Source organism: Protopterus annectens, chromosome 3.part0 (assembly GCF_019279795.1).
Source record: "Protopterus annectens isolate FY-2018-M chromosome 3.part0, PAN1.0, whole genome shotgun sequence".
Classification (NCBI taxonomy): Eukaryota; Metazoa; Chordata; order Ceratodontiformes; family Protopteridae; genus Protopterus; species Protopterus annectens.
This window is the reverse complement of record NC_056731.1, coordinates 678,700,408-678,714,482: the sequence shown is the minus strand read 5'-3', so window position 1 is coordinate 678,714,482 and position 14,075 is coordinate 678,700,408. Positions and strand designations below refer to the sequence as shown.

The 14,075-nt window shown below is 36.2% G+C and overlaps 1 protein-coding gene across 1 annotated transcript in view; it reads left to right on the top strand.

Moving 5' to 3' along the window:
• ADAMTS16 (ADAM metallopeptidase with thrombospondin type 1 motif 16) overlaps positions 1-14,075 on the top strand; it is a 1,625,291-nt gene that overhangs the window by 1,357,043 nt on the left and 254,173 nt on the right. Inside the window, exon 20 of the mRNA XM_044065078.1 lies at positions 1,765-1,959. Within this exon, the coding sequence (XP_043921013.1) occupies positions 1,765-1,959 (195 nt within the window). The remainder of the gene's footprint in view (positions 1-1,764; positions 1,960-14,075) is intronic.

Here is a 14,075-nt window from a genome sequence, read left to right as displayed (position 1 = left end):
AGGCAGGCATGTTATAACCTGGCCTCCCTCAAGCCACAACATTTATGAGCTACTGACCCAGTAACACTCCTAATAGAACTTTTCTGCTTGAATTATTTATGTTCTTGACTGTTTCTGAAGGTAAGAAAGACATGATCACAGCATTTCAAAAAGCTAATTTTTGTGGCTGTAAGACATGAATAGACCAAATAAGCCAGATTCTACCTTGTGTTTAGCACTTGACTGTAAAACAAATAAAACCTGTGTATTAGTTCAACCCTTTGTTCAACTGTTTTGTACTACTTCTGTTACTGTACTTCACCGGGGGACTTTGTTATCTAACCTTGTCAGACAAGTTAGATTCTCCATGTCACAGCTTTTTCTGTAGCAAACTGAATTCACCTTCATCTTCAGTGATTGAAAACACATTCATCAAGAAGTGCAATTGTATCTTAATCTCTTTCTCTCTCTGCTGTATATATAGCATTATTGCCTCACAGCAAGAAGTTCTCCTGTTCGATTCTTGGCTGGGATGCCTTCTGTGTGGACTCTACATAACCTCCTAGTGTTTTCATGGATTTTCTCAGAGTAGTTGTTTCTTCCTACATTCCAAAGATGTGCATCAGGTGGATTGAACACTCTAAATTGGCCATAGGTGTGAGTATGCATGCCAGTGTGTTATATATGAAAGAACAGATTTGGTGGGGCTAGCCACCCGGCAATGTAGTCCTTGGGTATAGACAACTGTCACTGGTGAAGTGACACCTCAACCCCATGTGCAAAAATTTGAAAAGGGGGTGTAGCTGGATGGATTTTGCAACAAGTTTCTCTGAGGGAGAATATATTCATATATTCTCAAGGTTCTCTTTTATTTTGCAGGCTTTTATAGTTTAGTACTCTGAACAGCTATTTTCAGACATAGTCTGGCATGGCTCCCTGTTGAAATGTTGCACTCAAAATACAGAATGCTGATGTGCCAAAGAGGAAAACAAAGACCAAAAATCTAGAAGAATAGGTAAAACTCAAGCCAGCCCCAAAACTTAGATAGATAGATAGATAGATAGATAGATAGATAGATAGATAGATAGATAGATAGAAAGAAGACAGATAGATAGATAGATAGATAATAGACAGAAAGATAAATAGATAGATAGATAATAGACATATAGATAAATAGATAGATAGATAGAGATAGATAGACAGACAGATAGATAGATAGATAGATAGATAGATAGATAGATAGATAGATAGATAGACAGATAGAGATAGATATATAGATAGACAGATAGACAGACAGACAGACAGATAGATATATAGATACATAGATAGATAGATAGATAGATAGATAGATAGATAGATAGATAATAGATAGACAGATAGATAGATAGATAGATAGATAGATAGATAGATAGATAGATAGATACTACCTTCAAGACTGCCGTATCTTATAGAAAAGGGACTATTCTGGAAAATGGCCATCTCTGTTTTGGTATATGTAAGTCTACTTTTTTGGACATTCAGTCTCTGTGTTTTGGGGCTCGCTGTAGCAATCCTGACATTTAAAAAGGTTACCAGCTGGGGCTGGCATTAATATATAATCTGCAGTAACATGAATGAAAACTTAAAAGTGCAGCACTCTGCTAAAAAATGGTTTGTAATTTTTCAGTGGAATTATCTAAAAAGTTGACTGAATTTTTATTTTCATCTAGAGCACATAAATATTTTCCATTATACATTCAATTTCTGATTTATTTTTATAAATATTGATTGTCTTCTTTCACTTAGTGTTCCCGTACTTGTGGAAGAGGATGGAGAAAGAGAAGTGTCACCTGTAAAAGTACCAATCCTACATCCCGGTCTCAAATTTTGGATGACAGTGAATGCAGAGGTGAATCCAAGCCAAAAACGCAAGAGAATTGTGCACTTAAACGTTGTCAGAAGCACAAGAAGCTGCAGTGGTTTGTGTCAACATGGTCTGAGGTAGGAATAGCTTGAAATATATGATCTATCACTTCAAAACGTTGTTGAAACTGTGATATGTATAATACCCCTTAACATGAACATTCAGTTGTTTTTGTTATTTTTATTTGTTTACTATTTTATTTTTGCCAGACAAGTATACATCAAGTATAGAAGTACATATAAGTATACATATCGAGTATATATGTCAAGTACAGTCCTATACATATCAAGTATATAAGCATATATCAAGTACAGTCCTGGATTTTAAAGTACCAACATCTCTTAATTAAAATGTCAAGCCATCTCTATATGGTAAGCAGTTGCACCTCTTTTTGGTATGTGGTTTGTTATATTTTTGTGAAGTATGTTTTTGTTCAAAAAACAAAATAGTCTAGTGAAGTTTTACAGACATTTTTAAATGTTATTTGAGGTACTGATCCTGGATCTTTTACAGCAAAGTATGTGTGTTTTGCATTGTGATATTAAGCAGCCATATAAATAGACTAGTTCTGAGTGCAGAATGAGAATATAAAAATAAAAATAATTGGTGAGCTACTTTGTTTCATAATCTTAACCTATAACTGGATAAACATGCATATCATGTAGATAGAAATATTTTTTGTTTAGGTTCTTAAGTTAAATTAATAGATAGATAGATAGATAGATAGATAGATAGATAGATAGATAGATAATAGACAGACAGATAGACAGATAGATAGATAGACAGACAGATAGATAGACATGATTTCATAAATGAGATAAAATCACTTAGTTAGTCAATTAATTAATTCAAATACTGTTGATTTGCTAGTATTTTTTTTCATCCTGAAGCATTACAAAAGTGAGGTGAATATTAGGAATTGTTTACAAGAAAAAAATAGATCACGTGATGAGAAAGAGTTCATAATGTGAGAAAAGGCATATATTAAACATATCTGGCTACCTAAAGATACATAAATAAATGTGTCAGGACATCATGGAGTGCTAGTGGAATCTTAGTCTGTACAGAATGAGGTCAGAAACATCAGAAGAATAGCATCTGATGCACTGTATTAAGTTTTGACGTCTACATTAGAGTTTAAAAGATATTTCTTCCCTTCCATTACATTTACTTCATCTAGGACTCTTTTTAATTGACGTTTTGATCTTTAGTGCAGAACTAATACCCCTTTGTCATTTCAAGTGGTTTTTATTTAATAGTTTTCTAAAAGTTATGATGGGACTAACTATTCTGAATTGATTTTTGTTATTGATCCTAGGCTATTGCACTATGTAATCATATTTAATTTTCTTGTTTCTGTGTAGTTTATGACCCCCAACCTCCACAAACAGAGTCACGCACATGCACCTATATAAATGCACACACACGCTCATGTCAGTCATAGCTGTGAGCGGAGGCATAGCTATGGTGTGGTGATGGGGGCAGTCGCCCTAGGACAAGATGTATGGGGGCACAAACTCCCCTACTGGCATTCAGTTTCTGAATGTTATTAATACATTTGTGGATGTGCTGTAGCACTCTCTGCATGGTTTAGTTCATTAATTTCAGTCAGGGACCTTTTTTGGGCCTCATCTTAAAGAATATGTCAGAATGGGAAATGACCAATGGGTCTGCGCTTTCAAATCAAACCCATAAAAGATAACTTATTTGGGTATTGGTGTCCTAAAAAATGAAAATTAAAAACTGCAGATTTCCTGATATTGTAAAAAACAAAATATTTTCTAAATGTCCTCTAAATTTTACAGAAATGCATGATACTGCACTTCTAATTCAATGCTACAATTTTTAATATTGAAGTAAAAACAAGTATTTTACATTGATTAATGCATTGCTTGTCCCGTAGAGCTCACACTTGACTAAGACATGCCCTACTCTTAGTATCTGAAAACAAAGCACTAATGAAAATGTACTGTTAAAGGAAAACTACTTAAAAAGTTAAAGGGTGTGAAAAATTATCTGTGTGTGTTTATCTCAAAAATTACCAAAAGAAAGCCAGAATAAATGCCCTCTTCTGTTCAATGTCTCTTCTTACTGACCTGCAGAACCATCCAAAGAAGATTTGTTCACAAGCAAGTACATCAATAGTTTGTTGGGTGTTTGAACAAAATTATGTATCAGAAGGGATTTGGAAGTTTGTCCTTTTTCCCAGCATTGTGCAATCTTGTAGTTAGTGTATATAGAAATATGAGGTATGGGGAATGTACTGTTAGTGAAAATCAGTGGCATGGGGTTTGATGAATGGACACTTAATGAAACTGACTTTGATTGTAGCTCCATAGATTGGTTGCCATAAATTCAGTTAAAGGCAGTGCATTTATACATCAGTAAGGATAGAGCAGTGGAAGAAATTTAAAGGCAAAAGGCAATAAGTCATATCAGAATTGTAATTTCTTCCATCTATTTGGTGTAGGGCAAGCTATGCAATACTACTGACCAGTCAGAGTGATGCTGCAACACCAGTACTCTGTAAAATATTAAGAAATAAAGAAAATCTGTTTCTTGCATTTCTGCCAGTACTAGCAATTGAATTAATCAGAAGTATGATTCCTGCAATTCTTTTTTGCATTTGCTGTATGTTACTGGTATCTGTTTCTGTGTCAAGGAGTAACTTTGTGTTTTGGTATAAAAAATTAGTTCTATGACTAAGCTTTGATGCAAAGGCGATTGGTACAAAAAAGGGCAATCAAGAAACTGGTTTCTTGCATACATAGCCAAACTCAAAACTCACTCTTATAAAGAGTTTTTGCAGCGGTCTCCACCCTCTGCACTCTCCTTGTTTGGGAGATGTTTCTCCCACACGTATGCTTCCTGTACATACTAACCGCAAGATTAATTTAACTCAGAGTAAGAATTTTGGGATACCACAATCTCAGAGATAGTTTACAAATTAAAGCAATCACACTTTTTTTTAACTAGTGCATTATACTTCTGTCTGACAGGCAAAAAAAGTTAAAACATTTACATGAAATAGATTTTAATGTTATTTGTGCTTGTTTATTTTTATCTTTTTTTATGCACCTGGTATATTAAATATTGTAACTAATGCAGTAGTTACGTCACTCCCTTGGATTCATAAAGTTCCCTGCCTAACAGCATAAGAGCTATAGTAAAAAGGCTGCTTCAATGTTATGGCAATTTGTATTTCAGAGACACATTTGCTGCAATGAGGAAAAACCTCATTATCAACTAATTTGCATGTCCCTGAATCACAATTAAGTACCACGGAGTGTTGATCAGTAGTTAACAAGGTTAGTGGTGGCATGTTGTAAAATGAGGCATTCCTCCCCCATTGATTCTCCTACATACAATACACACACACACACACACACACACACACACACACACACACACACACACACACACACACACACACACACACACAATACAGACCCCAACATGTCCCTGTATTGTCTGTTGTCTGAATATCTCAGATGTCTCCTTTTCCCCTCTTTCATAATTCACTGATGATTACAGTCACACATTAATGCCAGACATTTGAGTATCACAATTCATATTATTCAGTAAATGCATGCGACAGAAAAAGCTGTTATCCTGATAACTCTCTCCATACAGAACTAACTGAAAAAACAAGCCACTCTGGTGGAATCACAAAATCAGTCAGATGTACAACAGGAGGAAGAAAATCATGGCAAAAATTTGGAGGTGCAGCACCCAGTAAGATAAAAAACACTCTCGTCAAACTAAACAAACAACTCAGAGGACAAATAAAGCCTACCAAAGCCAAATTTGAGGTAAATTTGGCCTCCCAGGCCAAGGACAACCATAAAGCATTCTTTAGCTATGTCCACAACTTCAAAGGCAGTACACAATTGTGTGCAAAGCTCGTTGTAAATGGAGACACCTATACTGAGCCAGAAGATATAGCAAACCTCCTGGCTGATAAATTTAGCTCCAGCTTTACTCCTCTCTCGCCCTCAACCAACCCTCAGAGAATATCATCAAATATAATTCCCCCTACTATCACTAGGGAACAAATCCTTAATGCTCTCTCTAAAACCAAGAACACTGCATCAATGGGCCCAGACAATATCCCGGGATGCCTTCTAAATAGCATGAAACATGACCTATCAGGGCTTCTGTAATTGCTATTTAATTGCAGCCTCCAATCAGGCTTCATGCCTCATGAATGGAGATAGGTAAAAGTCATCCCGCTGCACAAAGGTGGGCCATCTACAGACCCTGGAAACTACAGACCCATAAGTCTCACTAGTCTTATATGTAAAGCCATGGAACAAATTACCATGGAGATGATCAATAGAGATATAGTAAACCTCCAGACACTGGACCCAACTCAGTTTGGTTTTGTCAAGGGCAGATCATGCCTACTCATCCTGGTGGACTTCTTGCAGAAGGTCACCAAAGCAATGGATGAGGGCAAAATCATTCACACTGCCTACCTTGACCTGGAAAAAGCCATTTGACAAAATACCCCATTCGGGCATTGATGACAAACTCATGAGGTTATGTACAAACCTGTATGTCACCCGGTGGATAGCCAACTGGCTCACAGACAGGAGCCAGGAAGTTAGAATTGGGGAGTTCACCTCTACAAAGAGGCCAGTCACAAGTGGAGTCCCTTAGGGATCAGTCTTTGGACTGCTCCTTTTTGGCATTTACTTCTCAGTCGTCAAGGCCCATGTCAGTGGTCTCTGGCTGATTAAATTTGCAGATGATTGCAAATTAGGAGCTGTCACTGAATCTCACACTGACACAAATGTTCTCCAGGAGGGGCTGACACAGACAAACAACTGTTGTCAGAGCCATGGAGTAAAACTAAATGCCAAGAAATGCATAATAATATCCTTTGGGAAGTCATTCATCCCTGGTAACTATCATATTGACAAAACACCCCTTAGAGTTAACCCAGTAGTCAGGGACTTAGGGACACACATAGATGGTAATCTTGCCTTTGATCATCACATGTCTACAGTGGTGAAGAAATCATTCTATGTTGCATAATTTATAAACAAAGGTATGGCATCTAAGTCCAAGGAAGTCATTGTTCCACTGTATTCAACATTCATCGGCCCTATCATTGAGTACAATGCCCCCTTTGGTATGTACTGAACCAGGCATATCCAACAACTGGAACGTCCACAGAGGGTCCTTACTAAAAGAATAAAGGGTTAAGTAATATGTGCTATGCAGACTGGCTCAAGGCCCTATCCCTGTATTCTGTCTCCTACAGGCTTTTGAGGGGAGATCTATGCCTGGCATACAGGACATTGTCAAATCCCACTTTGATGGACCTCTTGCATATCCCCAAAACAAACAGTACCAGAATTACCCATTCTAAAGGCTTAAACCTTGCCTGTGATGTAACTAGAACCTGCTGGAGAGATAGGTATGTATCACGGAGACTACCCCATCTATAGAACAGGCTCCCCATCCATGTGAAGCAGAGTTCCTCCCTAACCCAATTCAAGTGCAACTTGGACAATTGGATGGGAAACCGGAAATTCACCCCTGGTTTGGAACTTATGTCTATAATGGACACAGGTAACCTGTTAATGGTTCATCTCCCAGGCCCATGCTTACACTTATCAAGCATATCAGAACTTGTCAGAGATTTGGGATGGATGTCTAGACTTAGAAAGGCCCTTGTGGTCGATAGCCTAGAGGTATGCTTATGAACCTATATGTACTGAGGTTAACAGGTATGCTTAACTTTTCCTGTCACTCTCCCTTGTACATAACCACATGATGCAGGCATGCATAATGCCCAAGATCCTCAATATGTATGTTTAAAAAGCCCTGCTGCAGTAACTTCTCATTTAGTGCAGTAGGTTAATGCAGGGATTTCATGTGTCAGGGGTACACTGTTCAAATTCCTTTCCCCATTTGTACTATGATGTTTTTTTTAATTATGTATTTTTGAATTCCATCCCTGGTGTCTAATGTGGGCACAAATGAACAATATTCTCTGTGTGAGGTGGGAGGATAAAGGGCTTGAAATCTTTTTAGTGCCTTTTATGGTCTGCCACTTATTCATGGTGTCTAGTCTAAGATAAAGCATATTACTTTTTTCTTTTTTCTTAATAGGGAAGCATTGTGAGAAGGGCTAAAGGTTACAATAGGAAATATGTGTTTATGTCTTGGTTACAAAACATTGTTGACATTTTTGCTTGCTTTTTTACATCGGTGAGATAATGTATAATACTATATAAGAATTTACGTTGATTTAATTCTTAGTCTTCAGGGTAAAAGTGTCTTATTTGAAAGACAGGTGATGATCATGGACAAATCCTAGGTAATATTTTGTTTTTCCTAAGGGAAGAGTACATACATACATACAAATATTTCAAGCATGGGCATTAATGTCCTTCTAGCTTGGCAATATACCAAAACACTTGTTCCCATAATAAGTATCCAGGCTGTTTTTAAAAATATCTAAACTAGTAGTTACTTTAATATAATTTGCAGTCTGTTCCAAGCATCAGCTACTCTGTCAGAGAACCAGTTAGTACACGTCTCATTCCTATAGAATTCCCTGCATAGGTTATCTGATGATTCTCTAGTACTTTTTGATAACCCCAGACATTCCCATAGGTAGTTGTCACTAAATGCCCTATATACCCGAGTAAGATCTCCTCTTAGATATCTGTAAGAGACACTGTACAAGTTCAGATATTTTAGTCTTTCATAATAACTTAAATTTTCACATCTATAGATACCCTTGCTATATTTCCATTGTAGTCTTTCCAGTTGAAGCATGCTTGTTTTCTTATAGGGTTTCCATATTCTTATTCCATACTCAAGTTTGGGTCTAATGTAACTAACAAACAATGACTTCATTATTTTTGATTTCCTAGACTTTATAAATCTTTTTATACAACCTATAGTTCTATAACTATCATTAATCAATTGGTTGTTATGATTAGAAAAACTCATAGCTGAATCTACCTAAATACACAGGTCCTTAAATGAGTCTACAGTTTCAATCACTGTGTGCTGATATATGGTTTCAAGTCCCAACCTATCCAGTTATGACAATAACTTATCCAATATTACCTTCTCCATTATTTTTCCATAACATGAAAGTAGACTAAGGGTCTGTATGACTCTGGGTTTGTCCTACTCCCCTTTCCCTTAAAAACAGGTTTAATAAGTACATGTTTCCAATCTTGAGGAATCTCCCCATATTTATATGACCTAGTGAATAATAGATGTAGTGGTACTGTAAGTTCCTGCTGAAGTGTTCTCAGGTCATTGTTACTAATTCCATCTCCTGTCTGTGCTTTGTTTGGATCCAGTTTGCACAGTTCTTTTTCAGTATAATCTAATTTGATTCCAGCATCTGGGGTTACCTGGATGTCACTAAGACAACTTACCACCCCTTCTGTGGAGCAAAACTGTTTTGCATAAGATTTTGTAATATATCTATAATCTGTTGTGTCTGAGAATAAATTTTAGAATCTGCACACAGTTTATCAATTTGTGTCTATATTCCTTCCACAGCTTATGTATATATATGGTTCCCATTCAGAAGCCAGTATATATATATATATATATATATATATATATATAAAGGTTTCCTAATATGGTCAATAACTTTATATACATTTTCTTCACAATGTTCTTGAGTTTGTCTCACACTATGCTTAATCTGTTTGTCCAGCTTGTTTATTTCAGTTTTCAAAGTTGTAGTTCGACGTCTCTTCCATTTCTTATATATTTTGTCTCTCACCTTAATCAGATAGCTTGCTCTTAAGGAAATACATCAGCCTAATGTTGCATGCCTAGATCCTGATGTTAAACATTTATTTGATTTTTTTCTACTCAAGCAATTACTCTTTCAAAACTTTCAACATTCCATCTGCAGTTTTTCAACTGAACACCTCACTCCAGTTAGTTTTACATAGTGACTGTTTTGCTTCCATATAAATTGTAATTAACCCTCTGTGCATTGGCTTAGATTTCAGTTTGCAGAATTATCTAGCAACAAATTAACCTTTATAACGCCATGATCACTGCACCTCAATGGTGGTAAAACCTGACTTGAAGTTACTTTAATTTCTCTGGGAACACAAACAATGTCTAGTATGTTCTATCCCCTGGTAGTTTTTTTTTTTTTACAATCTGAAGCAATTGTTGTTCCTGAATATATGCTGTGAATACTTTCCTTACTAACATTGTAGAATCAATATTTTTCCAGTCTGGTTCTGGTAAATTTAAGTCCCCATCTAATAGCATTCTTCCCTCCTGTGTTTCATGCAAGAAATGCATGAATTCCTCTAGGTTATCTGCACTTGAATTTGGTGGTCTGTACACTGTTATCATTGAACATGTAATAATCACAGGTCTCATAGCTATCTTTAATCTCTATTATAACACCTCCACTTGATTTTTTATTAGAATGTTTGTTACAGTCTTCTTCTTCTTTCAGCTTTTCCCAGTTAGGGGTCGCCACAGCGGATCACCTTGTCCGCTCATGATTGGCAGTGGAGTTTGTACGGTATCGAGTTGCCAGCCTGGCGCCCAACCTTCCACAGAAGGCACACACACGCACACAGTAAAAACATTTATACCCTGACATAACTGGTTTGAAGTCATTGTTCTTTAACCATGTTTCAAAAACATTAACAACATCAGTCTTGTGGGAATGTAGCAAATTTTCCAAGAAAAATACTTTATTATTAATGCTCCTAGCATTAACAACCATCAGAGAGGCATCGAATGTTGCTATCTGTGGGCTGTTAAATTTTCGACATGGCAAAAATCCTGTCTAGTGTTTGCCAAATATTGCAAAATATCTGCTGCAAAAATTCTCTTCCTTGATATAGACAAATGCACACCATCCTGTCTGAACATGTGTGCCCAATACAAGGCTTGGATGCTCTACACATTTCCATTTTTTAAAACAGGCCATTTTTTCCATGTAGGTATTTACCTAAAAATTATTTTCATTTACAGTTACCTGACTAACCTTTCTATAGGTGATTTGTGAAAAAATAAGTCCTAACACTAGTACAAGCTATACTATCTAAGAGGGCTGTCAGTTTCCTACTAACAGTCAGAGAATCCTTGTGGGTGACATCATTTGCACCAATATGAATAAAAACAGAGCCATACTTCTTTACTTTAAGGCATTCCAAGGCTTGTCGCACATCTTCTATTTTCGCTCCTAGCAAACATAATACTGTTCAATGTTCATTATCATCTCTGCAAATATACATGTCAGTTCCTCTAATAATTGAATCTCCAATTACAAGAATATCTTTGCTGGTCGTCTCTGAAGAATCTTCAGCTTCTAATACAGTAATATCTGCTCTATCAATTGTTACGAAGGATAGATCTTCATCACTATATGTCTTATTAATCCCACTGTTTTCATTGTGTATTAAATTCTCATCCATCTGATGTTGTAAATCCACAGCTTGAGTCATGTAGTCAACATCTGTCTCTCTCCTCTTTTTTCCTACAGTAATTTTCTTCAATCTTTCCATGTCCAATTTTGATTTCTTCCTTTTCACCTGCCCCTTGCCTCTTTTTTCTACCTTCAACATTGGAAAGGTGATGCCTTTTTCTGTAGACTGAGGGTTTCCTGATAGACAGATATCTTCATTCCCTGTCACCAGTGTGTTACATAACAAAGCATAATCGTTTTTACGACGTATTCTCTTTCCTTTACAGTCATTAGTCAGTTTCTTTTTCTTCCTAGTTATTTGTTGAGAACTTCTTCCTTTCTTTCTTTTTTATTTCCTTCTAAACTAACCGGATCCTCAGATTGTTGAATACTTGCATCCAGAATTCCAAAGGTGTCAGTGGCATCATCTTGTTTCATAGGGGTTGAAGGATCTTTGCAGAAAATAGATGCATCATTTCCTAAATGTGTTCTATTTGTTCTATGCCTAACATTATTTATCTCACCAGTCCAGTCATTAATATAGGAAACAACAGTTCTCCAAGCCATGCCAATTGCACAAGTGCAACCATCATCAAGTCCAGATTTACTTCAAACAATGGTAAGCAAATCATCCAACCTGTGACACGAAGAACACAGATCACTAGTGTTATCAGCTGTTACCTTTAAATATGCATAGCATTTATTGCACTATGTGTGCATTAGAAAATCATTAATTGCATACTCATTTAAGGAATCCATATTCAGCTTCAACGGAATATAATATTACAAAAGAAAAGATCAAAATCAGTAACGAGAGAATTCAAAGAGAAATTAAATCTACTTCTGTGACAAAAATCACACTAGCAATATACAACTAAATAAAGTATAGTAAGTTGTTCTGACCATACAAGTTCTACAAGCCAGGCAAAAGTTGTAATTCCTTTACATTGCTCACTATCAGTGGCAGTAGCACTTCTTTTTGACAATAAAGATCTTGTTGAGCCATTAAATACAATATTTTTAATAGTACTAATCATTTGGGATACCTTGGTTCATTACTGTTGTTTTACAGGAGTAAATGGTTACATCTCTCTCAGTACTCCAGTTTCTTATTTGTTGAAATCTGTCTTTGGTATTTTTATCCAGTTTTCCATTTGGACTACCAGAATTGTTTATAAAAACATCATCTGCATGAGAAATTGAGGTGATGTTTGGTAGAACCTATGAAAGTAGTTGATAAATAAACAGAACCTCAAGATCTTAGAACAGAGCTTTGTGGATGCCGTTTTTAACTATACCTAGGTCAGAGGAAATATTAAGGAACTTGAAATCTTCTATTTAAAACAGTCATAGAATTTTAGTCATATCCAGTTTTTAGTAATATTTTAAGACAAATGTTTTCAAATGGTCTGTAGGTATTAACAGAGAGACGAGATGTCACTGATTTCAGTAGAGTGATTAAAGCACATTGAAGTTAAAAGCTACAGTATCAATATTGAGAGAGAGGAGAGAGAGAGATAAACAGAGACAGACAGTGAGAGAGATTGATATTATAAAACACAGGTATTGTGATAACATTATCACATATCCTAGTTGTATGAACTTTGTGTACAGTATATGATAAATGGGATTGTAATTGTACATATATTTTCATCAAGAAAAATCTAAACAGTTTTGTCGCTAATGACTTTAAAGTAGAAAGAAAGAAAAGTATTTTACCAGGATGTTATTTTGTATAGCTGGAGAACTATTGTAGCGGTTAACAGGAAAGGAGGGACTGACAATTGGAGGTAATATTTGTAAACATTTTGTGTAGTACATATGACACTGTGCAGCTTGCAACAACATACAGATAGTATACAGTTTGTACACACTAGTTGCTCACTTGCACAATGTATTGCACTGCACATTATGCCATTCATGAAAATGAATGCATAATGATAAATTACGATGCATTATATAATTAGTAAATTATAAGAAGCAGATTGATGGGATAAGAACTGGTATAATTCATAGACGGCAACTCAAATTTTTGCAAGTCTTTTTGCATGTATTTATACAGCATCAAAGCACTGTGAGTAAAACTGAATGTAATGTTATAGAAGCCACACATAATGCTGGTTCTCTCTCATTCCTGGGGATCCAAATATACTTATCTACAAGCAGCAGCATAATAAAAAGGAACTTATTCAGTATTCTTGATGCAAGAGCATATGAAGTAAAAAAGTTTCCTCAAAAAAAAGTCAGTGAAAAGTTCCTGTAACAAGAATATTAAGAGCTGCACATATATTCTGCAATATCAACAGAATGAATTGAACTGACAGGTATATCTTACAAGGGAGACCAGTGCTCTGGAACAGACTCCCCATTCATGTAAAACAAATGTCATCCCTGCCCATACCCAAATACAACTTGGATGTGTGGATGGATAATAAAAATGTATCCCAGTATTGTTAATCACCCATTCCAAGTATCCTAACAGAGAATGAGGAAGACACTCCCTCTACCACTGCCCTGTAAAGCCATAAGACATGTCCTGAGATTCAGAAAGGATTACTGTGAGTGGAAAGCCTTACCACAAGTGGCATCACCCTCGCAGTAACCCTTCCTGATTCATAGACTACCCTCGTGCTGTGGTTTGCTACTAATGGAAGCATCAGATAGGAGGTTGATCTTGCTGGCTGAGCTGCATGGTAATGAGGCAGTCTGAAATTGCTCATTGTAATTAGCAATGTGTTTTACCTTGGAAATACCAGTGGCTCCCAA